This window comes from Crinia signifera, chromosome 1, assembly GCF_055691185.1.
Source record: "Crinia signifera chromosome 1, ASM5569118v1, whole genome shotgun sequence".
Classification (NCBI taxonomy): Eukaryota; Metazoa; Chordata; class Amphibia; order Anura; family Myobatrachidae; genus Crinia; species Crinia signifera.
In genome coordinates, this window is record NC_139217.1 from 326337752 (window position 1) to 326363590 (window position 25839).

Consider the following 25839-nt stretch of genomic DNA (forward strand, 5'->3'; position numbering starts at 1 on the left):
TACTTTTGTTTGAGTCTTGATTTTATCTGGTAGCTTACAATATGAAATATCTTTAACTCTAAGCATAGAGTTGGAGCTGTACTGTACAGTATGCCTCTCAACTTTAGTGGCATAATGGGGGAATGTCCCTGTCACAGGACAGGGCCTCAAATCGGACCTGTCCTGCTGCAATTGGGATGGTTGGGTATGTATAGGGGCGGAGTGGGGTAAAAAAAGTAATCGAAATCTGCACAAAATTAATTTGGTTGTTTACTAGATGAATTATCTTTTAGAGAGAGAATATTAATTCATATTCACAGTATTAAAATAATATTTTTTTTAAGATTCATCCTAATACACAACCATATGCCACTCGAAAATGACCCCAACATCTGGATCTCCAAAAGTTATCTGAATACACTAATGGGCATATATGGTGATAATTTGGGAAAAGAGACATTTTATAAAAGAAAATACATTTTTGTCACTGTTACAACTAGATTGACATTTCTCTGACAGGGAAAATGGCTGTGTTGGTATAGCACGGGTGCTCATTAGTAAATGTTTGTTACTATAATCAAACTTTTGTTGTGAATACTGAATCACAGCAATAATGTGCCTGGGAACCATGGGAATTTGTTCCTGATCATTGCTGTATTTCCCGAGGCTGTTAGAGCCCTCTGATTTGCTACCACTTCGTATGGACCCTATGAACACAGTAATCTTGGCCTGTACTTATTATACATGGCCTGCAGGATCTGTGTGTCTGCATGTCTGTGCTTGCAAATCACTAAGCACCAGCAGGAGCTACAGTCGAGTGGGAGCATGATTCTTATGGGAGTCACGAATGAGATGCATAAATGGATCAGTACAAGGCACAGCCAGCCCTGCTTCCCATCTACTGCTGAGACCCACATAGGCCTCCCAATTCTTTTTTTCTTTTTTTTTTTTCAGCTTAAGGTCTTAATTTTGTGAAAAAGAAACCCAATGAAACCACCCTTTCACATTGGCAAGTGTTTGCAAGCCGGGTTGCACGCCGGGTACAAAATCCTGCATGCGAGCCGACTTGCAAGCGCTTTCACACTGGCCGCCCGACCTGGCATAACGCTGGGCGGGTAACGTCATCTGGAGGCAGGGCTGGGGTGGTGCTGGGAGATGACAGCATCGCAATGGCCCGTGATAGCCGTTCACACTGCGCCTGGACCACGAGCGTTCTGGGTCCAACCCTGGTCAAGACCTGGGTTGAAATCCCAGAACACTGGACCCGGGATAATGTACCAGGACCCTTTCACACTGACTCATTTCCCTGATTGATGCGCGTTCATGTGCTATATCCCAGGAAATATTTTCAGTGTGAAAGGGGTATCAATCATTCACTATATTCTGTTGTCTACTGTGTACATATTATGTACATGGAAACCAGAAGTCCTCTGAAAATAATATTATTTTACCATCCATCACCATATTTAACATGAAGTTTTAACTTGGTTTATAAACATCCTAGCACATCATGTGTGTGTACCTCTAGCATGTTAAACCTTTAACTTAACTTAACATTAAACCTGAAATAAAGACTCGGAGACATAGGTTTGGCAGAAATTGTTAGCTGATTTATTATTTGAAATATTTAAGCTAGTTTTGATTTGATTAAACTAATTTAAATAAATGGTGGCCAAGAAAGAACGGCTACTAAACTAAACTCCACCCCCAAACACAGCATACGTAATCAAACTACCCTACCAAGCGGTATCCACTAGACCAGGGCTGGGCAACACCGGCCCTACAGATGTTGATGAACTACACATCCCAGCATGCCTTGCATCAGTTTCAGCATGGCCACATAGCAAATCTAATGCAAAGCATCCTGGGATATGTAATTCATCAACATCTGGAGGGCCGCAATTGCCCAGCCCTGCACTAGACCTACTACATTGACTACCACCCAGCGAGGTGGTCTCGCTGCCCCCCGAGCGGGTGATCGAGCGAAAGGCCTAAGTCAATGAATAGGCGAGCGCACCGAAAACAATCTATATACGTTGCATCAACAGGTAATGAAGGCTAAAAACTATTAACCTGCCTTCTTTCCCGCCTATCAGCCAACGCGATTAAAACATCCCCATAAAAAAAAAAAACTTTTTTCAACTAATGATCACAGGGAAGGGAGGGAAAATTTCAGCAGGAAAGAGAGGAAGACTCCTCCCTTTCCTGCCCTAATGTTCAGCTAACTCTGCCATTCCAAAGCACCTTATTGGATCCCCGAGTCACATGCTTCCCAAGGGTCTCACACACACAGCCTGGGATGTTTAACCCATTCCATGCCTAGTGCTGGCATTACATTAATCTTCTCTCCTTTATTGTACCTTAGTGTGACTCCTATTCCAGACATGCACAGATATCACTGGCAGTATTGTCAATGCTGTTTTATATCCCCACATAATACTAATATGGTAGCTTAGAAAAGCCACATTACATGCACTCAGGGTTGGGGAAAAAACTGTTTCTTATAAAGAAAACCTTATAGTGATAAAAATAATTTTCAAAATGATCCTATTATTGCCATGCATGTCTGTGAATGCAGTGAGTATTGATATAGGCTTTGTGCCATTGGGTTGGGATCTTTTGGTCTACAGCATGCTGGTCGACATGGGGAAAGGTTGACATGGGGAAATGTCGACTGGTCAATAGGTTGTCGCAAGCATATGTCGACATTGTCTAGGTCGATAGTCAAAAGTTCGACATGGGGTTTATCACAATTTTTTGACCCGAATGTCGACATAGACACAGTTTACAGTGCACTGCCTCCCCTTGTATCGCTCGCTGTGCTTCGGGCACATTATTTTTTTTCTCCCACCCCACCCTAGTGGATGGTAGGGCATGAAATACTGCCTGTCGGCTCAAAAAACAATGAAAAACCCCATGTTGACCGTTTGACTGTCGACCTAGACACTGTCGACCTTATGCTTGTGTCGACATAATGGCCTGTTGACCTAGAACCATGTCAACCTAGAACCATGTCAACGGTGTCGAACCCAATGCAAACCTCCCAACAGTCCCGTTTACCGCGGGAATGTGCCGGTTTTCGGGGACATTCCCGCGTCCCTCCCACGGCTGGCAGTGTCCCACAGCAAGGGGGGGCTGTTGGGAGTCCCCCTGTCGGCTGCTGAGCAGCGGTGAATGGCTGGGGGCATGGCTAGAGGCTCACAGAGCCTCTGGGTCATGCCCCCATAGCGTCAAAACGGGGCCTCGTGGGGGAGCCGCGAGTAAAGGCCACGCTCCAAAATTTCTGGCGCGCCTCCGGTGCACATGCATGTGTCCCTCCTCCGTCTCCCTACAAGTTGGGAGGTATGCCAATGCTTGTCGACCAGCATACTGTAGACCCAATGACCGTATCCCGTGCCATCTTATAGTCTGCCCTTAAAATTTGTATGCCAAAACTGACTCCATATTTCAAATCCTCAGAACACTAAGCCCTCTGTGATTTCTCAGTTACTACAGTCTATATGGTCCTTTGTATATACTGTAGTTCTCTGAATCTCAGTGTGTTATAGAATCCCAAATCAGAAAGTATGAATATCCAGATGTAAACCTTAAGGAGGTAATGACCAATAGAAATTGCTAACAAAGGCTGATGGGACAACATTATGGAAACAGCCTACATAAAGCCCAGCATCTTCTTACAATGGGCATTGTGTACCACAGCAGTGGGAAGACTTCTGTGGCTTTTGTGGCTGGATATAATAGGCTGTTTTGTGTCTGCTGAGGTGTGTGAATGTCTTTGTGTATAATAAAGAAAAAATGATGTCTTTTTAGTTTTTACAGTAAGTGTAAGTTCCTCTCCTTTGCTACAGTATGTGAATTGTCAGGAGGTTTGCAGATGGTAGACCTGCTAATACACGGCTGTGAAGCCAAACCTCTGGACATGCAGTCACATCCGCCAACATATAATTACTTCATCGTAATCAGTTCTACAATGCAAGCGCTATGGGAGCAGTTTGCAATCTAGGTAGACAAACTCTGAAAATACTGCAGACAGAGGGATTCTTGACCCTTGTGGCAAAAAAGCTGGTAAAAAGCACAATAGATAAAAGAGGTTGGTGAAATCCAGACCTGCATCTGGCCCCGACATACATACTTAAGTTTCAAGATATTGTAACTTACAACTGGTCTTCTTACTCCATCCCCCTCCAGTTTTACAGGAGTGGCAGAAATTTGAAAGATTGACTGTAAGTAGCAGCTCTGAGGATCAGGCTTAAGGTGCCCATACACTGCTGCGACGTCTCGCAGCAGTGTTCGGACACACGATTCCCTGCAAGCCGCCGGGACTTTCCCAGTGGCAGGGACTCATGCGATCCGTTGTGATGGATCGCATGTGTCCCTGCTTCCCGCCCGCCTCGCCGCCTGAAGGGAGGTCCCAGAACGGGTGGTCGGACAGCCAGCCGGTCCGACCACCTGGTTGGGTCCGATGCGCACGGGACCACGCATCGGACCCGACTGCATGTCAAGGAGAGGCGATTTGGTCCGATTTAACAGGTCGATTGGTCGCAATTGGCTGAAATCGCACCAAATCGCCTCAGTGTATGGGCACCTTTAGGGTAAAGGTAGCCTTAAGCTGGCCATACATCAGGACAACCAGCATCAGATAAGAGTCGTCTCATGATTTCCTTGGCAGCTTCCCAGGCACACGATAGCTCTTATGTGTGTAATTTCACATAATATCTATCTGCCGGTCATGCTAGGTGTCAGAGATGCAGCAGAAACTGGCTTCCTACCCCTGTATGCATAATCAGCTATATATTCACATCCACCACAATCCCATGCCACTCCCAATTCATGGCTGTTTGGTGCATTGCTATCACCCAATTCTCACCCCCAAATGCCCTATTTCATAGAGGGACAGATTTGGCCAAGTCTCATTAGAGGAAAGACTTATGCAAAAATGCACAGAATTGCTTCTGCACGTGTGCAGAGATCCCAGTGACTCAGAATAAGCCCATTAAGGAGCAAAAGTCCCAGATGAAAATCTGTTAACATTTCTAAAAATGACCTGCAAACATGGGGGGTTATTCTAGTCCATTCTTTCTGACAAAATCCTTCTTAGATGGACAAAACCATGTGCACTGCGGGTGGGGCAGATGTAACTTGTGCAGAGAGAATTAGATTTGGGTGGAGTTTTTCTTCAAAGTGAGATCTATATTGAAGTGTAAAATCATGCAGTCAGTATTTTCCCTGCACAGAAACAAAATAACTCACCCAAATCTAATTCTCTCTGCACATGTTACATCTGCCCCCCTGCAGTGCACATGGTTTTGTCCATCTAAGAAGGATTTTGTCAGAAAGAATGAACTAGAATAAACCCCATGGGGAGAACATACAAAGGTCACGCAGACGGCAACAGCCTGGGCAGAATCCGTGAAGCAGCAATGCAAACCACTTATTCCAAAGGTGTTTTGTTTTTGTTGACTACCTCAACACCACATATTGAAATATTGAATAATTATTGGCAATGTAAATGTAGCTATTGTTTGCAAATTAATTAATGTTCTGTTGTTACATATAATAACTCTTGTGGGGGTTGGCGGTATTCATCTGATGACTACTTGCACTGTTCTCAGATAAGATCACTGCTCTCATTGTACCCTCTGTGGGTGTAAGCACTAGCAGACACTTGTACCACATCATTTTTGGGATATGTTAAAGGTTATATATTAATACTGTATTGCAGAAACTTAGGATCCATCTCATAGCACTATTGCATAGAGTTTTAGAGTCTTTGGAGTAAATATACTAAGATGGGAGTTCTATTGAATATGATTTGTTGCCCATACAACCAATCAGAATCTACTTTTTATTTATTTAGCACCTTCTGGAGGATAATAGATAATAGAATATAGAATCTCATTGGTTGCTATGGGCAACATCACATCTTCAATAGAACGCCGATCTTAGAAAACGTACCCCTTTGGGTCTGATGTAGTTACATCTGTAAATTGTGCTACATGCACAGTGAGCATCACTGTCACCCACATACAGAGTTACAGCTATGACACACACTGAATAGGGTACAAATATATACATACATATACACAGGTACACTTCATTAACTAAACCCACAAAGGCGGCCACATTATTGGGTTTAAATAACCAGCAGTAATAAGTGACTTGCCCCCAGCTGTGGTGCTAGCAGACAATCACGTATTAGCTATTAGAAACATTAACATATCTTCCCATTAGCTGCATGAAAGTGTATCCACAAGTAGTCAGTCATACATGGGCCCCTTATTTAGCAACTGATAGTGATAAATGAATGTAGACCATATTACTTAGACATTGAAGATGGGCCCTCTTCAGCTCTGGGCCCCATAGCAGCAGCACTCCTTGCACCTATGGTAGCCAAACATTATCATTGGAATAATCACTAGAAGTTATACCACAGTTCTAGGAACCACAACATTTATGGCCACACACAGGCAGAGCCGGCCCTAGCCTAAGTGACGCCCTAGGCAAGATTTTGGCTGGTGCCCCCTAGCACCGCCACTAGTTCTGCCTCTGACCCTGCTCCCCTTTCCCAGCACCATCAATCCTCATCATAGCAGTCATCATTTTGGTGCCCCTACCCGCAATATTTTAAATAGAAACAGCGCACACATTCGGTGCGCAGCCCAAACAGGGGTGTGTTCTTGTTGGGAAGGGGCATGGCCACACAATAGTACCCCGAATTCAAATTATGCCACACAGTAGTGCAACTTTATTCACATTAAATCATGTGATGGTGTCCCTTATTCACGTTACATCATACAGTAGTACCACTTTACCTTATATACGTTACACCTCAGATTATTCACATTATACCCTTAGAAAAAAATCCTGAGAAAATATTGTATTTTAAGCACCTCCATGGCCACACTGCAACCCAGCACAAAGCAGTGTGTGCTGGGCAGAGGAGAAGAGCTGCAGCTGCTGCTGTCACTTAAGGGGAGGGGGCCCGGGGCCCCCACTGGGCCCTTCCATCAGACTGTGGCCTGGGCAATTTGTACCCCCTACCCCTTTCTCTCGGCACCCCTGATAATACAACACAGTAATGCCCCTTACACATGACACACATTATTAATGTCCTTATAACCATAATGCTCCTTACACATTATGACAACCTTTATTAATGCCCTTCATACACATAATGACACACATAATGCCCCTTACACATATGTTGCACATTATTAATGCCCTTATACACATGACACACATAATGCCTGTCACACATATGTCGCACATTATTAATGCATTTATACATGACACACATAATGCCCCTTACACATCCGCAGACAGCACTCGCACAGCCGCTAACACTGTGACCTCTGCTTGGATACAGATGTTTCCTCATACACCTTGCCTCAATAGGCCATGCAGCTCCTGGCCAGTTCTGCTAATGTTGGGTGCCTTTTTTGCTGAAAATTCGTCTTATTTGCATTGTTATGTGACCAGGACACACAAGGAGCTTCTGGTGATTAAAATGATATGCGGCATGCCTATATTCTGTGTGCGACTGTGGCTGTACCTGCATACGGAATGCTATGTTACAGTGATTTCCATGAATACACTATTTCATATGCAGATACAGCCTCACTCACACACAGAATATAGGCATGCTACATATCATTTTAATCAGTAGAAGCTGCTGATGACTCTAGGCATTCCAAATGCCCTAGGCAATTGCCTAGTTTGCCTAATGCCAGCTCTGCACACAGGCATAAGGGATTCAGGCCTCAAATGCTCATCCATCATGGTTGCATGGGTGCCTTTGCTGTACTCTCCCTCTGCCTGAAAACCCCATTCCTACTCTGGTCTATTTTGCTGCTAGTGAGGGGTGTACACATAAGCCACCTCTGACTGTGACTAAACACGTTGTGTTTATCAGCTTTTGGAGCAATTCTGACTATGTGATGCACCTTTAGAATGTAAGCTCTCACAAGTAGGGCCCTCTTCTTCCCTCCTGTGCTTTTTCTTCTTTACATAATCTTACCATTGGGGGTTATTCAGAACGCATAGCTACTGCTACAGGATGTGCAAAGTAACGATTAATGGCACTATGCACAAGATCCATTTTGCACATGCGCAAAATGGGTCCTGCCATGTTGGAAGCAGGACGGCAGCAGACTGCCAATGATTGTTAGTCTGTTGCTGCTTGTGGGGCGATGACGGTGTCCATTTCCCATGGGTGCATTTATGGGGAGGGGTGAGGCCAGGGATTCGACAGATTTCCTGGCCTCTGCAATGAGTAGCTTGAGCATCTCCATGGATACCATGGGGCCGCCCGTTGCTGAGCAAGTGATCCAATGCTGCGACTTAGAACAAAGGTCAGATCACTGCTGCAGCAGGAGGCCTCTGCTTCTTCTAATATATGTATTCTGCTGCATTACAGTACAGAGCTTTCACTGCTGCTTCCAAGGATGCAACTCCAACCGCACCTGAATCAGGCCCATTGTGATTTTATTTAAAATAATCATTTGTGTTAAGAGGAAGTTTGATGAATCAGAAATGTGTTTTTATTATTTATATGAATGGTTGCGAAAAGTTTTACTATTATTGTTCTGAACACTCCAAGCTTGCGTAACTGGTCATGTGAAAATGTGTTTAGGATTTTTCAGCTACCAGTTACAACAACATCTCGTCTTCTCCCTTTTCCCAATTGGCTTTTCCTCTCCCTGCCCTACATCTGTGTAAGGTTGTCCTGTAGCATTAAGTCGTTTTCCTGTATGCGTTGCAGTGATATACAGTACCGTCCCTCCCCCACCACTCACTTTGAAGTTGTGTCTATTTTATGTAGTCTCAGGGGAGACACAATACATCATCTCCTTCAGAACTTCCCCCAAGCACAGTAATGCGCCTCTCCCACTGAAGAGACATTAAAATAACTGTTAACTCCTCATAAGACAAAGCACTGTTAAACTTTGTGACATTTATCACGGTTTCCAATCATTGTAAATATCTCTTTACAGATGGTTTCAGGAATAGTGTCATCATAGACATTATCTTGCACAATGTATCTGTACAGTTGGTATTTGAATATCAGCTGTCTTTATATTTTTTTCGTCACTTTCATCAGGCCGTTCATTAGTGTGTTTTCAAAGCCCAAATGCGGGTTGGCACCGCAGGGTAAATGGGAAAAATCCCGTATATGACCTTGATTTGAGCTGTTTTCCAAATACGGGGTCGGATCCGGGATTTTGTTGTAAAAGGGGTATTATACAGTGCAGAATGCATGTTTGTGGATTCTGGGGAAAAACCATATTGACTAGATGGAATCCCGCACAAACACATGGAGAACATACAAATGACACACATATAGGGCCCTGGGGCATCAGTGCTGATTATTGTACATTCATTCTGCCAATATTATTGAATATAAGGGCAGTAACTAGGGGTGTGCAACCAGTGCCCCCACACAAGTCGCATGGCTCTAGGGATGCCCCTCAGCCCTTGGTTTCGGCTAGCTGGGTGCCTGTAATGGTACCCTGTGGCAGAGCCTCCCGTAGCATCCTTAGTACGCTACATGCAAACACCCTATCATGCATACCATGCCGTGTGTCAGCGTGCTGGCTACACCTGCCAACGATTTGTCATATGACATCATACACAAAGGGGACAATGCAGGCACAGGGTTCATAAAACCCAATGATTATTATATTACAAGAGAGTAATAGTATATATTAAAGTATTGCCCTAACAAGTGCACACCCTTCTCTGTATTACTTTAGGTCTGGGGTAGCCAACCCTAGTCCTTGAGAGCTACCAACAGTGCATGTTTTGCAGGTCTCCTCACAGAATCACATGTGAGCTAATTAGCTCCATCTGTGGATCTTTTAAAATGTTTCAGTGATTAATGAGTGCAGCTGTGCAGCAGCTAGGTTGTCTGGAAAATGTGAACTGTTGGTAGCTCTCGAGGGCTAGGGTTGGCTACCACTGCTTTAGGTAATTGTTGGACTCGGAAAAAGCATGTCAAGCATTATGTCACACAGATGGTCTATGCACACCAGCTAGTAAGCCCCATCTCACATTACATACCCTCTCCCACTCTAACATCTGTGCTTCTGTTACATATGCAAGTATTATATAAGCCGTCTATACATTTATTTGGCTGGAACCTTAACATACACTTTAAGCTAGCTTAACTAAAAATAACTCACGCTGACACAATAAAGACACGGACACCGTAACAATTAGATTTAAAGGCCATAGGATATTTATTATGTGGTATGACCCTTCTTCGTAAAGGGCTGGCAATAAGGCGTCACGGCGCCCAGCTCTAGTCACATCAAAAATGGCGGCGACTTAAAACGCCCCAACTGACCTTATATTAACATGGGGACGACTGAGACGGCCCCATCCGACTAAGGCACAACCTAACGCTGGGAAGTCTCACCACCCCTTCTCTGGCTGGTGTGGACACTCCGCTGACGAAGTGCCCACAGCGCCCCCCCGCAAAGGCAGGACACCCCGCCGTCTTTCCCGGGGGTAGTGCCTCCCAGCGCCCTCTCATGCCACAAGTGACCGCTGGACCGTGACGCCCTACCGCCACCGCCAGGCTCTAAGAGCCGCTAGATAAGCTCCAAGAGCCGCCGCATGCCACCCACGAAGAACTACCTAAGTGTCCGCCTCCCTAAACTAACCCGTAACTTATCCCTCAACAATAACCTCAAACCAATAAAGGGGGGATCTGAAAGAAAAGGTTCCTAACCGTCAGAAATTATACAGTGCATTGATTAGTATGACAAGGTAAGTTAGTACAATGGACCCAAGTGAAGTCGAAAACTTTATAAAAAACCTCTCGTGTGTCCCGGAAGGGGGAGGTGGGCCGAATTGAAATTAATAAGGACCCACGGAGGTAAAAATGCAAGAAAGTCCTTCACACCCCTGATTCCGGAACACTAGCTGTTCCAAAACCAGCGAGTAAACAGCGTTTTTGGGTCAGCGCAACAGGCGCACTACAACTAAACCTTATCTAATCTTATATAATTCCTACATGCAGCGGACTTCCATCGCTCCCATTGCTTGAATGGAAGAGTCAGGAAGCCCGCTGGCCGCTGCGCACCCAACAAGCAATTTCAGCAATACCTTATGCCGCAGCCACAAAGCCTGAAGCGGTGACACTAAAGGGGGATCGGCACAGACAAACCAGGATTATATCCGGGCGAAAGCGCCATAGCAGAGGCCCTCATAAGGGAGGGGGGCCTACGAAGCACTGGCAGAGGTCTCGGCGTGCAAATCTGGGTCAGCCCCAGACTTACAATCCTTGGCGGGGTGATCTGCATCGCACACTCGGCAGGCATGTCGGAACCGACAACTAGTACCTCTCGTGCAGTTGGAATCATTGTATGCAAAGCACTTTCCTCTAGTTGAAGGGGGCGTGACCCCCTCCTCCTCTGGAAAGGGCTTCTTAACCTGTGACTCCGCCGTGGGGATCTGCCTGGTGACTTCCAGCCAAATCTCCACGTCCTTAAAACCTAGGGGCAAGGTGGCATTACCCTCCTGATTACGACGAAACTTATCGTCGTAATCCCGCCATACAAACCCCCTGTACTTCAAAAACATCTCATTTACCATGAAGATGTACTTGAAGACATTGGGGTGTTCCTCGGGTTTCTCGTCCAGGTAACAGGACGAGAAAACCATGAAACCCTTAAGCCAATGGTGGAAGCTGCGATACTCATGTTCGCCGATTCCACCAGGCTTCTTTGCCTCATCAAACCCTGACTTCAAATCCTCGGTGATTGAGAAGACATCTAAAAATTTACCCGCCTTGATCTTGTCCCTGACCTTCTTGCGCAGCCCCCTGGTCACAGCGGTATTGGAGCAATGCACCATCTCCGCATGCAATGGAGGTTCCTTTGGCGCAGACGCCTTCTTGGGCTTGTTAAGCTTCCCCACCTTCCTAGCCACTGCGCGCGCAACCAGCTTCCTAAGCTTACGCGGGCGTACCGACGCGCCAGACTCGTCGCTGCTGGCGGAGCTGTCAGTAGAGGAAGGCCCTGAAGTGGAGGAGTGCGTGTTAATTGGCTCACCTGTTCCAGAAGAAGGCCCCGCAGTTGCAGGCAAAGTGGACGTCCCCGCTATGGCCGCAGCAGCGGCCCCCGATGCGCACGGAACGGGAACCACGGCAGGAGCACCCGGAGTCGTAATGAGCGATGATGGTTCAACCAGCCCGGCTGAATTCCCAGCTGGCCCCGGCACCTGCGGGGGTCCCGGCAACGTAGCGGGCTGAACCCCCTGCCCGACCCTGGCGAACGCTGTCAGGGCACCTGAGGTCGTGTCCATAGAAATGGGCCTTGGCGAGTCACTGGCCACTGACGACAACCTGTTAAAAACTTGTGGAGACACAAAATAAGGTGTTAGAAAACTGGAAGGGGGTACCGCAAACCCCTGGGAACGCTGTGGCTGCCCCAGCTCTGCTTGGGGCAGGGACGGGGCCAACGCCGCCAAATTGGCGCCGGCTGGCACGCTATATGAAGGTACCCAAGGAGACCCGCCCCAAGACCCCTGGAGGTGGGAGGCTGGCTGCCCAGGCCAGGAAGGCTGCTGCCATAAATTCTGCTGACCAGGACAAATGGGGCCGTTGAAAGGGAAGCCTGAAGGGGACTGTGACTGGGGGGCCCCATGCGAGGCATTGGATGACCAAGTGATCTGTGGCCCGCCAGATGGGGGAAAACGGGGCCCCAACGGTGGGGCAAGCGTGGGGGTCATGGACACCGGAAGGGACTGATGCTGGTAGGGGTGAGACAGCAGGGCGGGGGTACCGGGGTGGTACCAATCGCCCTGGCCGTAGGACTGGGTTGATGCATGGGACTGCCGCAGCGGCATGGCGAAAGTGGCCGACACTGCCGACTGGGCCGACACAAACTGCACCATGCCGGTGACGGGGGCAGCACGTGTCGCAGCACTGCTGCCCCAGCCCGCCGAGGCGTGAGGCTGCAGGCCACCATGCCCTGCGGGGGTCCGGGTTGTGATGGGGGCGGCCAGTGCATTGGGGAAGGGAAACCCGCCACCCGGTGTTCCCTGGTCCCAAATAGGGGCGCCGATAGTGTGTCCTGCTCCATGTGCCCTGGCCCCCACCCCCACGGGTGGCAGGGGAGGGGCTAGGCCAGCTTGGGGGGGGACTGGGGGGGTGCCCAAGACCTCATCCCTCACTGAGGGTTGCTGAGGCGTGGGCACGGATGTGATGGGTTGCCGCGGGGCCGGCCCAGGGGGGGTGAATCCTGGCTCATAGCGGCCAGTCCCCCCAACCATGACTGAAGGTGGGAGGGGTAGTGAGGCTGCACCAGGGGCAGGAGCCGTGGACGCCGGCTCCTGATCATGTGACCGCAGGCCGGGGGCAGGGCCGGCCATGGCCCCAGTGTGACTTGGGCCGACCACCGGGGGCCCCGTCGGCTGTGGCTCCCCGATGGCTGATGGGGGGGCGGACCCAGGGCGCCGGGACACGTGCTCGGCACCGGCGAGGTCCCTGGCTCCCCAGGCTTGATGTGCAGGGGGGGGTACGCGGGCAGTGAGGCAGGGAACTTGGGCTGTGCGGGTCCCGCCGCCCGTGCTGGAGAAGCCGGGATCGGGCACGTGCTGTGCCCGGGGACCGCCGGCCGCCGCGTCACCGCACTGCGGCGCAGGCGGTGGGACGCAGATGGATTCCGCGCCCGGCGGCAGAGAAATGCCGGGCGCAGAGGGAAGGGGGATGGAGCTGGGGGCGAGCGGGGGAACGCTGCCGGATGGCGCGCTGTGGGGGGCTGGCAGAGATGGTATCCCAGCCCCCTGCGTGACCAGCGCTGAGACGGACGTGGGGGCGCCCGGATCTGGACCTGTGGAGCAGGCAAGGTGGGTGGCTTGGTCGGGGAAGGTGGGGGGTGCAGGGGTGGAAAAAGCTGAGGAAGGGGGAGGCCCAGGGGGGGAACCCTGAGGAATGTCGAGGGGGGAAGAAGGGCGCGAGGAAGGTGCAGAGGGCTGAGCACCTGAACTAAGGAACTGGAGGGGGGGGTACCCGTCCAGGAGGCGGCGGGGAGGGTGAGAGGAGCGGCGGGGACGGGACATGGAAGAATAAGGCAGCTGCTACAATGAGGGAATGCAGACAGGGGACTTAGCTGGTAGTAGGAAGGTAGCTGGTATACTGGACACGATTCTCTCAGGCTGCAAGACTTTTGCAAGAGAAAGTATTTCCTGTAAGGACCTGCCTATATACCCCTCTCCTAAGCTCACGCCCCTAAGCTCTCCCATAGGCTAACCACAAAACTGAAACTAACTTTAGCCAACTAGCAGTCATTAACTCTTTACTGACCACCCAAAAAATGTAAGCCTCTTAAGTACGCTCTGGCTTAGGCAGCCCTCGCTTAATCTAGACTCTGATTCCATGTTGTAAGCAATGACAATATGTGCGCAAATGGTTTGGTTTTCAACTGCGCGGGTTTCTCCCTCACTAAAAATACTAACTGCACTCTTTTTACACTGCAATTTAGATTTCAGTTGAAACACACCCCACCCAAATCTATGCCCATTTGGGAAATATTTAGCATTTGCGATCAACTCTGAATCAGGCCCCTAAGTCATTTGCCAGGCTCACATTCAGGTCTGTAACAGGCTGCGTCTTCCCATAAATTCAGGCTAGCGATATTCCTCAAATAGCGAGATATATTGTGATATTAGAAGTCTGTTGTTGGGCCGATTGATACAGGCACATGATATATCATGATATATCGGCCTAATCAGTAAATGCCCGGGTTTGCGCTGTAAGGGGTAATTTCTAAGATGGGAGTTCTAGTGAAGATGGGATGTTGCCCCTAGCAAACTGATTCTATCTATTATCTTGTAGAAGGTGCTAAATAAATAAGAAGTAGGATCTGATTGGTTGCTAAGGACAACATCCAATCTTAGAACTCCCAGCTTAGTAAATGTACCCCTTAGGGAGGCGATCTGTCATGGTACAGTATGTGAATGAAGAGGGCCTCCTGTGTGCGTGAACTAATTAGCTATTTGGATAGAAAAAAAAGATTGATTTTCCCATGATCATTAATGCACCGTATCGACTCATAAGTAACATTCCCTGATTGATCCAAATATTAACACGGATCCTCTAATCTACCATCCTTAATGCAGACATACCTGGTAATCTCAGCCCCTTCCGGCTCATTCATTGTTCCATTGCCTGTAGCTGCAGCCAGAAAATCCGATCTATTTGCCTCGGTCATCACATTCTGATGCACACACCCTGCACCCAGCCCCAATTAGTCTGTTCTAGGGTGACATAATGGCAGGCTGACCGCCTGCATAAGTTACCATCTCTGTGGTTTGACATTGTATTACATTTATGACATTGCTAACAAAGATTGTCATAGTACAGTTTATGAGATAAATCAGTATCAGTCTGATTATATACTAGTAAGACTATAATCGGTATAATATAACAGATAACTATTTTTATTTTTATAAACACCAGAACAAGGTAATGCTTTGTGACACTCCAGATATTTTTTTCTTATGGGGTGTACACACGCTTCGATTTCTACATGTTCGATTTCTACATGTTTTCGAATTCGAAGGCAGTGTAATGCTGATCAATGCAGCACCCCCCTCCCTCCCCCCATGCACCATTCTCCCTCCCACCGTGCACCATTCTCCCTCCCACCGTGCACCATTCTCCCCCCCCTGTGCACCATTCTCCCCCCCTGTGCACCATTCTCCCTCCCACCGTGCACCATTCTCCCTCCCCGTGCACCATTCTCCCTCCCACCGTGCACCATTCTCCCTCCCCCCCCCCCCCCCCCCCATGCACCATTCTCCCTCAACCACCTCCTCCCTCCTGACTGAATTTAGGATATATTAGGTATTAGTTATTAAATATTTTCTATGTACTGTAGTTCCCATCATTCTCAATGGGCACAATGGTGTCACTAATTTAAAATCTTATGGAGCCCTGCCCCAACAAGTGAATTTTGATAAACAGCCAGACAAAATAATTTCTTTTAACATATATGCATGGCCTCGCTGAATCCAGAGATAAATCAGCCTCTCAGTACCTTAGGATGCCAGACATATATCCAAGGGGGAGTGTACAACCTTTTTTTTCTAATTGGATGGAAATTACTTTCAGAATGTGGAAGCCATGTGCTCACTGAGACGCCGAATGCATTTTGCATAAATGTTAATAAAACATTTTATCATGACAGCTCTCATGTTCTTCTGTTTCTACAGGGCTGGCTACAACAGTATGGCTACCTGCCTCCAGGAGACCTCCGCACGCACACACTACGCTCCCCACAATCAATGACTGAAGCCATCGCTGCTATGCAGAAGTTCTATGGTCTGACTGTGACTGGCAAGGTGGATAGCAACACAGAGAGGTATTGGATACTACCTGTGAGCGAAGCCTAGTTGATGGCAGTTACTCATAATTAACATCCTTCTTGTTGCTGTTCTTGTGCATCTATCCCTGAACGACATGAACAGTGTTATGCTGCTTTCCCACTGCAGACCAGTTTAAAGTACTGGTAATCTTAAATGGTATTTAAAACGGTATTAGCATTCCCACTGCAGCAGATTACCGTTTTAAATACCATTTAAGTACCATTCCCATTGCAGTGAACCGTGTAAAATGTAGAGTGCCTAACCCCCCCCCCCCAGTGTAAAGAGTGCCTAATTCCTCCCCCCCCCCAAGTGTAAAGAGTGCCTAACCCCCCAATACCTGCCCTGTGACCTCACCTCCCCTCCCCTTGTACTTACCTGCACGGGGATGCAGGGCAGTGGTGAGGCAGCGGGGGTCCATGCAGGGTACAGGCAGTCCCAGTGCCTGATGAGAACTAGTAGTTCTCACTTTGCGCATATGTAATGAGTGCACGTGCATACTAATGAGCCGCTCATTACATATGTGCATATGTAATGAGCAGCTCTTTATTATGCACGTGCACTCATTACACATGCACAAAGTGAGAACTACTAGTTCTCATCAGGCACTGGGACTGCCTGGAGGCTAAATAACGTTTAAGAGGCATTCCCACTGCCTCTTAAACGTTATTTTAACTTGTAGGACTCTGCTTTAAAAACGGGTTAAAATACCATTTAGCTTTAAACGGTATTTCAACTCTGGCACTTTCCCACTGCAGCCTTAAAATGGTAAATTGCACTGAAAATCTGCAATTTACCGTTTTTTAGCTGCAGTGGGAAAGGGGCATAAGATTCAGTGACAGAAACACAGGTGTATTTATGATATTCATGACTTTTTAAAACCTCCTATTATCTCAGTTTTGCCTGCAGAATGGTTGAGCATATAATAGTATTGCTGTTTAAATTCTGCAGGCAGTAACACAGATAATCGGTGGCTTTGGGAAGCCGCCATAAAGTAAATAAAATGCTAATAGTAAAGTATAAAAATGTACTCCAAAATGTGGCTGCACTCCTATGTATGCTGGGGACAAAGAGACACATGAACACAGTGAGAAACTATGGGCACCCACTTACTTTGCAGATTAATAATTGACCTCTCAACACTATACTGGAATGTCTGTGAATAGTAGATGAATGGGACTATTGTGCATGGGGGTTAGGTTGTAATCACTGCTTAAATTTGGTGTGCAATCAGTGGCATGGGTACAGTAGTGCTCGCTGGCAAGTAATATTCATTAACCCCTGTCCAAAGTAAATAATCAGAGTTTAATGTTACATTATATATATATAAAGAATAGGGGGGATATATAAAACAAAGGGTAGATGAATCTGCGCTTAAAAGCGGTCACCAACTAGCTGATATTAACAGGACAGAATTAATGAATAAAGACACCAAGTCCAAAATGGGGACTGAAGCTTCCTCCACAAAAGACCCAGGACTCGCAGGGTAGAAGATCTGTTTTAGAATAGAATAGAGAAGCGCTCCATAGTGTAAACTGTATTTATTAAAACTCGATCAGTGCAACAGCACATAAAATCAATAAAGACTCGTACCATTAGGGTAACCGCTGTGGGCTGGTTACCACAAGTTTTAAAGTATAAAGCCACAGGCAAGACTCCAACCTCCATCCAGACTCGGCAGGACCACGGAACCACGCCGACTACACACTGAGTAAAAGCGGCGTATCAGGGACTCCAGACAGGAACAGATGCGGTGAAGAGAGCCGGGCACAGGTAGAGCTCTACCTGTGCCCGGCTCTCTTCACCGCGTCTGTTCCTGTCTGGAGTCCCCGGCACGCCGCTTTCACTCAGTGTGTAGTCGGCATGGCCCTCTGACGAAGTACGTGACTGCCAAATGCGTGTGGGCGTGGCCTGGCGTTGCAGTTTGATGTGTCTGAAGTACCGACATCCACGAGTGTAACCGCTCCATAAATATCACTTTTTATATTGCACTATGGAGAGCGCTCTTGTCTATCTTTTATATATATATATATATATATATATATATATATATATATATATATATATAATGAGACTTCTTTAAAGTGATTAATAATCTTTTTTGGTATTGTATCTTAACCACTTCAGTGGTATGCCCAGAAATTTTCCAGGCACAGCTGCGCTGCCGCCAGAGGTGTGCGCCAGAGGTGCCTGCAGCTGTGCATCACCTCTCCGGGCACCCCCCACAGTGTTTGCACCCCCCTCCCCTCCTGTCGCTCTCCCTTGCTCCTCTGCTCCGGTGGAGCTCCCCTGCCGCTGCCCCCGCCACCATTAGTTGGTCCTACCGAGCCGCGTGAACATCCCAATTTGGACTAAACTACATTATGTAATTATTTTATACTATTTGCTACAACAGTGTTGCGATGCAATGTAGTACAAAATGTATTGCCTGCATATACTTTTTGTACCATGCAATATAAAATACGTGGGAACACGCATTGCATTGCATTGCATCGCATCGCAGGCCCCACAGACACACGGTGCGATTTGAACTACTACTTTTAAGTTCAAACGCATACAATAATCGCACCATGTGTGCGCCCTACAAATCACACAATTTATAATACTACATCAGTATTCAAATATAAAACCAAGTCACAAATAATACAAATATTTATCTTAGAAAAAAACAAACTGAAGTACATCAGTGTCTTAAGTACAATTACAATCTAATGTATTCAGTGTCTTTAAAAAGCAGCTATCCCTGCTCAGGACCTCATTTAGGTTCGGTTGTTGCAGAGCATGCTAAAAACTAACAATATTCGGTACAATGTGCATGCACAGAGCCCGTTCTCTGCATGTGCAAATAGGTCCTGCAACATATGGCGGTATTCAGTGCTCTTTAGTGAGCTGTGACGGCGGGCATTGTTGATTGCTCACCGTCTCAGCTCGCGGGTCAGTATTCAACTGACTCCCATGCATACGTCGTTTCAACCTCTCTGGGTTTTTACAGCGAAGTGGAAATGGCGCGTGCAGCCGCCAAAATGGCGAGGCTCGCGGCTAAATGCACGGAACGTTGAATAGGGTTAGCGGCCGGCATGGGGGTTAAATGGCGAGGATCGATTGTTCTCAGCGATTGTCCCCGAAAACAAGCCATCCTCGCCATAAAAAAACCCTCGCCGGCCACATTGAATACACCCCATAGCCTGATGCCATTTCGCAAGTGGGTAGGGGCCTCCGTTTGTGGAAACAGAAGCGGGTTGTTGCCATTTAGTGGGTGGGAAGAGTCCAGGGACACATGTCATAGTGTCCTGTGCCCTAGGACAGAGCAGTGACTCACTCACCAATCGGCAGCACTCATGGGGAAGCAGAAGATGCTGTTGTCAGTAGCAACCAATCACATTCTAACTTTCAATCACCTAGTACCTTTAAGAAAAGATATCAAATCTAAATCATTGCTATGAGTGACAACGCTTTCTTTTTTAGGTTTAATAAAGCAACCCTATGGGGGAATTTACTAAGATGGGAGTTCTATTTCACATGGGATGTTGCTAAGGGCAACCAATCAGAATCTACTTATATATATATATATATATATATATATATATATATATATATATATAGCACCTTCTAGAAGATAATAGTACCTGATTGGTTGCCCAGAGCAACGTCAAATGTGCAATACAACTTCCATCTTAGTAAAGTTCCCCAGGGCCTAGTGTCATATCAATCATCACAACAAATTGATTCCCAAGCCTTCAACTGATTGTTTATTGGTTTTCTTGTTTTCAGGGCAATGAGGAGGCCAAGATGTGGTGTCCCAGATAAGTTTGGATCTGAAATTAAAGCCAATTTAAGGCGAAAAAGATACGCTATACAGGGACTGAAATGGCAGCACAAGGACATCACCTACTGGTACGTGACTCAATATCATGGAGCATCATTTTACAATGAAGTGTTATCCTAGCTTTTAACAGTATTGTCTTCTCCCAGCATACAGAACTATACACCCAAAGTGGGCGAATACGAGACACAAGAGGCTATCCGGAGAGCATTTGCTGTCTGGCAAAGTGTGACCCCGCTACAGTTCCGTGAGGTTCGATATGTGGACATCCAGGATGGTTATGCCAAGCACGCTGACATCATGCTTTTCTTCGCTGAGGGTTTCCATGGGGATAGCACCCCTTTCGATGGAGTCGGGGGCTTTCTGGCACATGCCTACTTTCCTGGGCCTGGCATTGGTGGAGACACTCACTTTGATTCTGCAGAACCATGGACAGCCAGGAATGATGATTTAGATGGTAAGGGAAAGGAGCAAACACTGTTGGTAGGGAGAGCTAGGGAGATGGAATGGGTAATTAATCATAATGCAAAATAAGCAAAAGGTAGAAAAGGTATTGTGAGAAATTCTTTGCAGTGCTTAAAATAAAAATATGTTTTATTCCCCTCTTCAATTAGGTAATGACCTATTTCTTGTGGCCGTGCATGAACTAGGCCATGCACTGGGTCTAGAACATTCCCATGATCCATCAGCTATTATGGCACCATTCTACCAGTGGATGGACACTCAGAACTTTCAGCTACCAGAAGATGATCGTATGGGTATTCAACAGCTATATGGAAGTGGTGAGTAAGGCTACGGAGGAAAAATGCAGAAATATTAAGAAGACAATGAAAGGCCTACTATAAGATATACCTCTGTAAAGGGTTTATTTGCAAAGAAGCCCATAGGCTTCTATAGATGGCATTTTGTATCAGGTACAAGCTCTGAAACGTTTTGCTTCCTGGAGTTTGTTACATATGTAAAATATGTAGTTCTGGCTGCATTTTGCCCATAGCCTGATGTAGACATCCATGCATAAGGGTGTAGACATTGCATGCTAGATATTCACTCCCAATATTGTGGTAGATCATGCACAGAGGTGACCAGCACTTGTGTGTCAGTGAAGATGAATGAAATAGTTTGAAATACTTCTGTTACCACAGATATATATGGTCTGTATTGCTGATGCTGTCTGAATTCCCATACTTAGGCCATGGGGAAGGACCACCAACACGTGCACCTCGTCCCACACGTGCACCTCATCCCACTCCACGTCACCGTCCAGACATTCCTGATGATCCCGATGTACCACGTTATGGACCAGATATTTGCCAGGGCAACTTTGATACCATGGCTATTTTGAGGGGAGAGATGTTTATCTTTAAGGTCAGTATACAGCAGTCACAAATGATGTGAAGCATGATGTAGTTGTCCTTATTATATCAACCACCTTCTGATCCACTCCATTTAACAGTCTTTCTGCAATAATGGTTCCTTCTTGTCTCAGGAGCGCTGGTTCTGGCGTCTGCAGAATAACCGTGTAATGGATGGTTACCCACTACCAATTGGGCAATTCTGGCAGGGACTTCCAAACTCTATTAATTCAGCATACGAAAGGAAAGATGGAAAATTTGTCTTCTTCAAAGGTAACTATCTAACAGACAATGTCTATCCTTATGCAGCTTGTAATCTTTCATTGTTGATTAGGGGAATTTAAATAAACAATGGGGCTAATTAAGCATCAAGCACACATTTGCAAAAATCACATATGCACAAAGCCATGGCCCCATTGTGAAAACTGTTCATGGTGCGCTGATGGGGCTGCAACTGAGCATTTGTGGGCGCGCTCCAGACAATGCAGGCGTCTTCGGAGAATACTGGGAGGGTGTGCAGCGGTTTCCTGGTGTTACACGCAACCACTGCAACTCAAAAAATGGCCAGCCTGCTTCTGGCTTTGCAACTAGGGGACTACTGGCCCACTCTAGTTATGCAAATGGGTTGCGAAACTCATGAATCAGGCCCAATGTCCATTAAAACAAAATGAACCAGTGCCATGTGAAGCTCTTTTGAGACTTTAGTGCTCATATGTATTTGTTTGGACTGTGTTAAGGGGATAAACACTGGTTGTTTGATGAAGCCATTCTCCAGCCTGGGTACCCCAAGACACTGAAAGAGTTGGGCCGAGGATTACCAAATGATAGAATCGATGCTGCTATCTACTGGATGCCAAATGGAAACACGTATTTCTTCAGAGGAAACAAGTAAGTGATGGTAATGTCCTAACAAGGACGGAGTACAGAACATGAAACTGATTGATGGAACATATACTATGGTTCCCTCCTGTTCACTGTCTATCTTTTCTTATTCAGATACTATCGGTTTAATGAAGAGATGAGGGCTGTCGATGCAGATTACCCAAAACCTATGAAAGTTTGGGAAGGAATCCCTGATTCTGTTCGAGGGTCATTCAATGGAAAAGATGGAGGTAGGAAACCATAGAAGTGCCTGCAGACTATGAGGAGATGCAGGATGCTCACCATAGGCCCCTAATTATTTTTATACATTGTAGAGTAAATGACGTCATGTAGTGAAATCTGTCAAGGTCTATGAGAAATATGAGTCATAGGGAGTCATAACAAGTGTTGGAAGTGTAAGCCATTAGCATCCAGGCATACGAAGTGTAGGCCAGCTGTTCATGCTTGTGACAGTGGTGTTGTGTACTGTGGAATCCAGTGGCAGCTCCAGAGGTGGGGCTGTAGTGTATTCCAAATATCAAATAGGGAAGCCACACTAACTGGCACCAACTGTCATCCCAAACAGACTCACTGGCAGTTGGTGTGGCTCCGCTACTTGAACTGATATTCAGCATTCAGCACAGATGGTTAAATTAAAATAACTGAGGTACTAATTTATTCACCTGTGCTCAAGCCTGTATATCACTAACACCTGGACTATTATAGTGCCGTGAGGACTGAGGTATGGAATGCCTGCTTTAGTGGCTCCTTTCTCATATAATGACCTTTGTGTTTCCTATTTTGCAGCCTTCACTTACTTCTACAAGGGTAACAAGTACTGGAAGTTTAATAATCAGCAACTGAAGACAGAATCTGGATTCCCTAAGTCTTTTCTGCAGGACTTTCTGGGCTGCAGCACCGTCAGGCAACCTGATGATGCTGACGATGACACAGAAGTGGTAATCATTGAAGTGGATGAAGCCAGGGGTGGAGTGAGCGTGGCAGCTGTTGTAATACCTGTCCTCCTATTACTTTGTGTCCTGTTCCTTGGACTGGCTGTTTTGATCTTCAGGCAGTATGGCACTCCCAAGAGGCTTCTATACTGGCAGCGCTCTCTTCTGGACAAAGTGTGAGACCTCATGGATCTGCCCACCTCCCTCACACAGATATCATGTGGAGCAGTATCAATCTCCTGGGGAGGGAGGAAGGGAGAGAGCCAGGTTACACCATCTTTGCCGCTTGTTATGTGGCACACATCGCTACGTTTAACCCCTTCACAGATTGGAGCCATGTCTTCCATAACGGTTGTTGCACTGGTACTTATGTTAGTTTCTATTGGTCAGACAGTGATCTTGGTACAGCCACCACTTGCAAGAGTCAGAGCAGGGATGGACACCCTCTAAAGCATCATAAAGCAACTTACAATTACATGTTTCTGATAGTTGGCGCTGTTCATCCTTCCCAAACACCACCACTACATCTCAGATGTATAGGTCTGTCTGACAGGAAAAAATATTCAAAAGTGCCAAACATTATTCCAGGATGGGGTACATGCAGGTGCGGGAAGAGCAGCCTGTCTGACCATGTGAGCTCTTGTCCACAAGCAAAAGCTTATGGCGTCTGTGCCTATACTGCCAATAGCACAGTTCACGTTATGAAATACCAAACATGGACATTTACAATCAATAAGGAGATTATTTATTCAATTCAGTCAATAAGTTGTGTCACAGCTGTGTTGTGACCCACAATCTCCTCTTAATAGACTATGGTCACAAATTATAAAGGCTCAGTATCATTTGGGACCAAGATGACCTTCTTCAAGTTAAATAAAATAGTTTCCATAGTAACCAAAGTTGTTTGTGAAGAGTACATTGATGTCTTGTCCCATAGAATATATAAGTACTGTCCATGATATGTGACCTGGAGAAAGGTGAGAAAGTTATTTGCATTTTGCAGAGCAGGAATCTGTATCTGGAAAGAAAAGGAAGGACAATTGTAATGTCAGTATCACCCAGCTTCCGAAGTGCCTTGAAAAGTGCCCTGTACCTCTGTAAACCCATCCATTGTGTATAAGTGTTGCCTTCCCTACCCTCTACCATCGTCTGTATTCTTTGGAATATAGTAGAGAAAGGTTTAATAAAGTCTGAGCCCTCAGGGTTACCTGTTGGTATCTGATGGGAAGGAGCTAAGAGCTGCTCTTCTGGACTCTTTAGCAGAAGTTGGTTAGTCACTGTTCTGCAGGTCTAGCAGAGAGAGTATTGTGTAGGTTCTTCATTGAGATGGAAGAGGTTGATCACGGCTCTGAAGGATTCTTTGCAGGTCTCTGGCAGAGAAAGGATTGGGCTCTGCTCTCGCCATGCCTGTGTCTTAGAAGGGGTTAATAACTGCTCTGCAGGTCTCTGGCTGGGGTGGGAGTTTTCCTGGTTCTTCAGTGCCCCTGTAGCTGGGAAGGAGAAAATCACTGTTCTGCAAGAGAGGCAAGGAGTTAATCACAGCTCAGCGGGTGTCTGTAAAGTGAGGTAAAGAAGGGCAGATCACATGGTACGGTCAGTGGGGTGGGGGTCACATTTTCTTGTTTCCTGTCTTTCTCTTTATCTTTGGTTTATATTATTATAATTATTAATATTTGATAATGAGGCAAATCCTGCAGGTCAGGCCGCTTTGCATCTCCAACATGTTCACTGCCAGAGGAATCAATGGAATAATTTAGTTCATGTCCAAATTATGTTCCTCATGCAAAGAGTTGGTACCCCCTTCACCCCTCCATCTCCAAAGTACAAAGCTTTAGGGTTATAGTTTACACAAGATCATGGGTCCTATGTCCTCATAACCTTATATAAACTAGTAACCTCTTACTGTGCCTCGTGCAGGCCTGAACTGTGCATCGCTCCTTGGTTAGGCTAAAGTAGCTGTGGAGGGGGTTGCGGGCCAACCATAGGGTTCATTTAAAGCTTCTTTCTTGTGGACGAAATTTGTGTTCTTAGTTTTTTGTTTGTTTTTTACTATTTTTTGTAAAAATCTCCTGAAAGCTATTTGTTATGAACCAAAGGTTTTGTAACATTACAAATATAAAAATACAAAAAAAAGTGATAAAGCCGTGTTAATTTGTCCGTGTGTGTTGGTATCATAGAGTACTTCCAACGAGTATAACTTGCCAGTATATCTGCTGCTGAGTTATATCATACATACTGTATATCTACTCTCCCAGATGGTGCAGTGATTTCTGATGGGGGGTTCCACTTATGCCACATCATGCTACTTCCTAGTGCATACTTCCCAACTTCTGGTGGCTCGGAAGAGGGACAGTCACGCGGCAGAAAAAGGGGTGTGGTCTATAAAAAAGGGGCATGGCCTCTCGGGTGTGCCGTGGCCTCAGGCCTCACCCCCTGGTTTCCCCTTCTGCATTGCTGTTGTCCCCCCAGCCAGAAGGGAATAGATGCTGTGCGCATGACC

The 25839-nt window shown here is 46.5% G+C and overlaps 1 protein-coding gene across 2 annotated transcripts in view; it reads left to right on the top strand.

Annotated features, from left to right (window-relative positions):
* MMP14 (matrix metallopeptidase 14) overlaps positions 1 to 25484 on the top strand; it is a 56384-nt gene extending 30900 nt beyond the window's left edge. For both annotated transcript variants that reach the window (XM_083188963.1, XM_083188955.1), the window contains exons 2-10: positions 16201 to 16349; positions 20122 to 20244; positions 20323 to 20630; positions 20788 to 20955; positions 21363 to 21538; positions 21660 to 21798; positions 22263 to 22413; positions 22522 to 22637; positions 23194 to 25484. In XM_083188963.1, coding sequence (XP_083045089.1) covers positions 16273 to 16349; positions 20122 to 20244; positions 20323 to 20630; positions 20788 to 20955; positions 21363 to 21538; positions 21660 to 21798; positions 22263 to 22413; positions 22522 to 22637; positions 23194 to 23519 — 1584 coding nt within the window. In that variant the 5' untranslated portion in view covers positions 16201 to 16272 and the 3' untranslated portion in view covers positions 23520 to 25484. The remainder of the gene's footprint in view (positions 1 to 16200; positions 16350 to 20121; positions 20245 to 20322; positions 20631 to 20787; positions 20956 to 21362; positions 21539 to 21659; positions 21799 to 22262; positions 22414 to 22521; positions 22638 to 23193) is intronic.
* Positions 25485 to 25839: the final 355 nt, after the last annotated feature.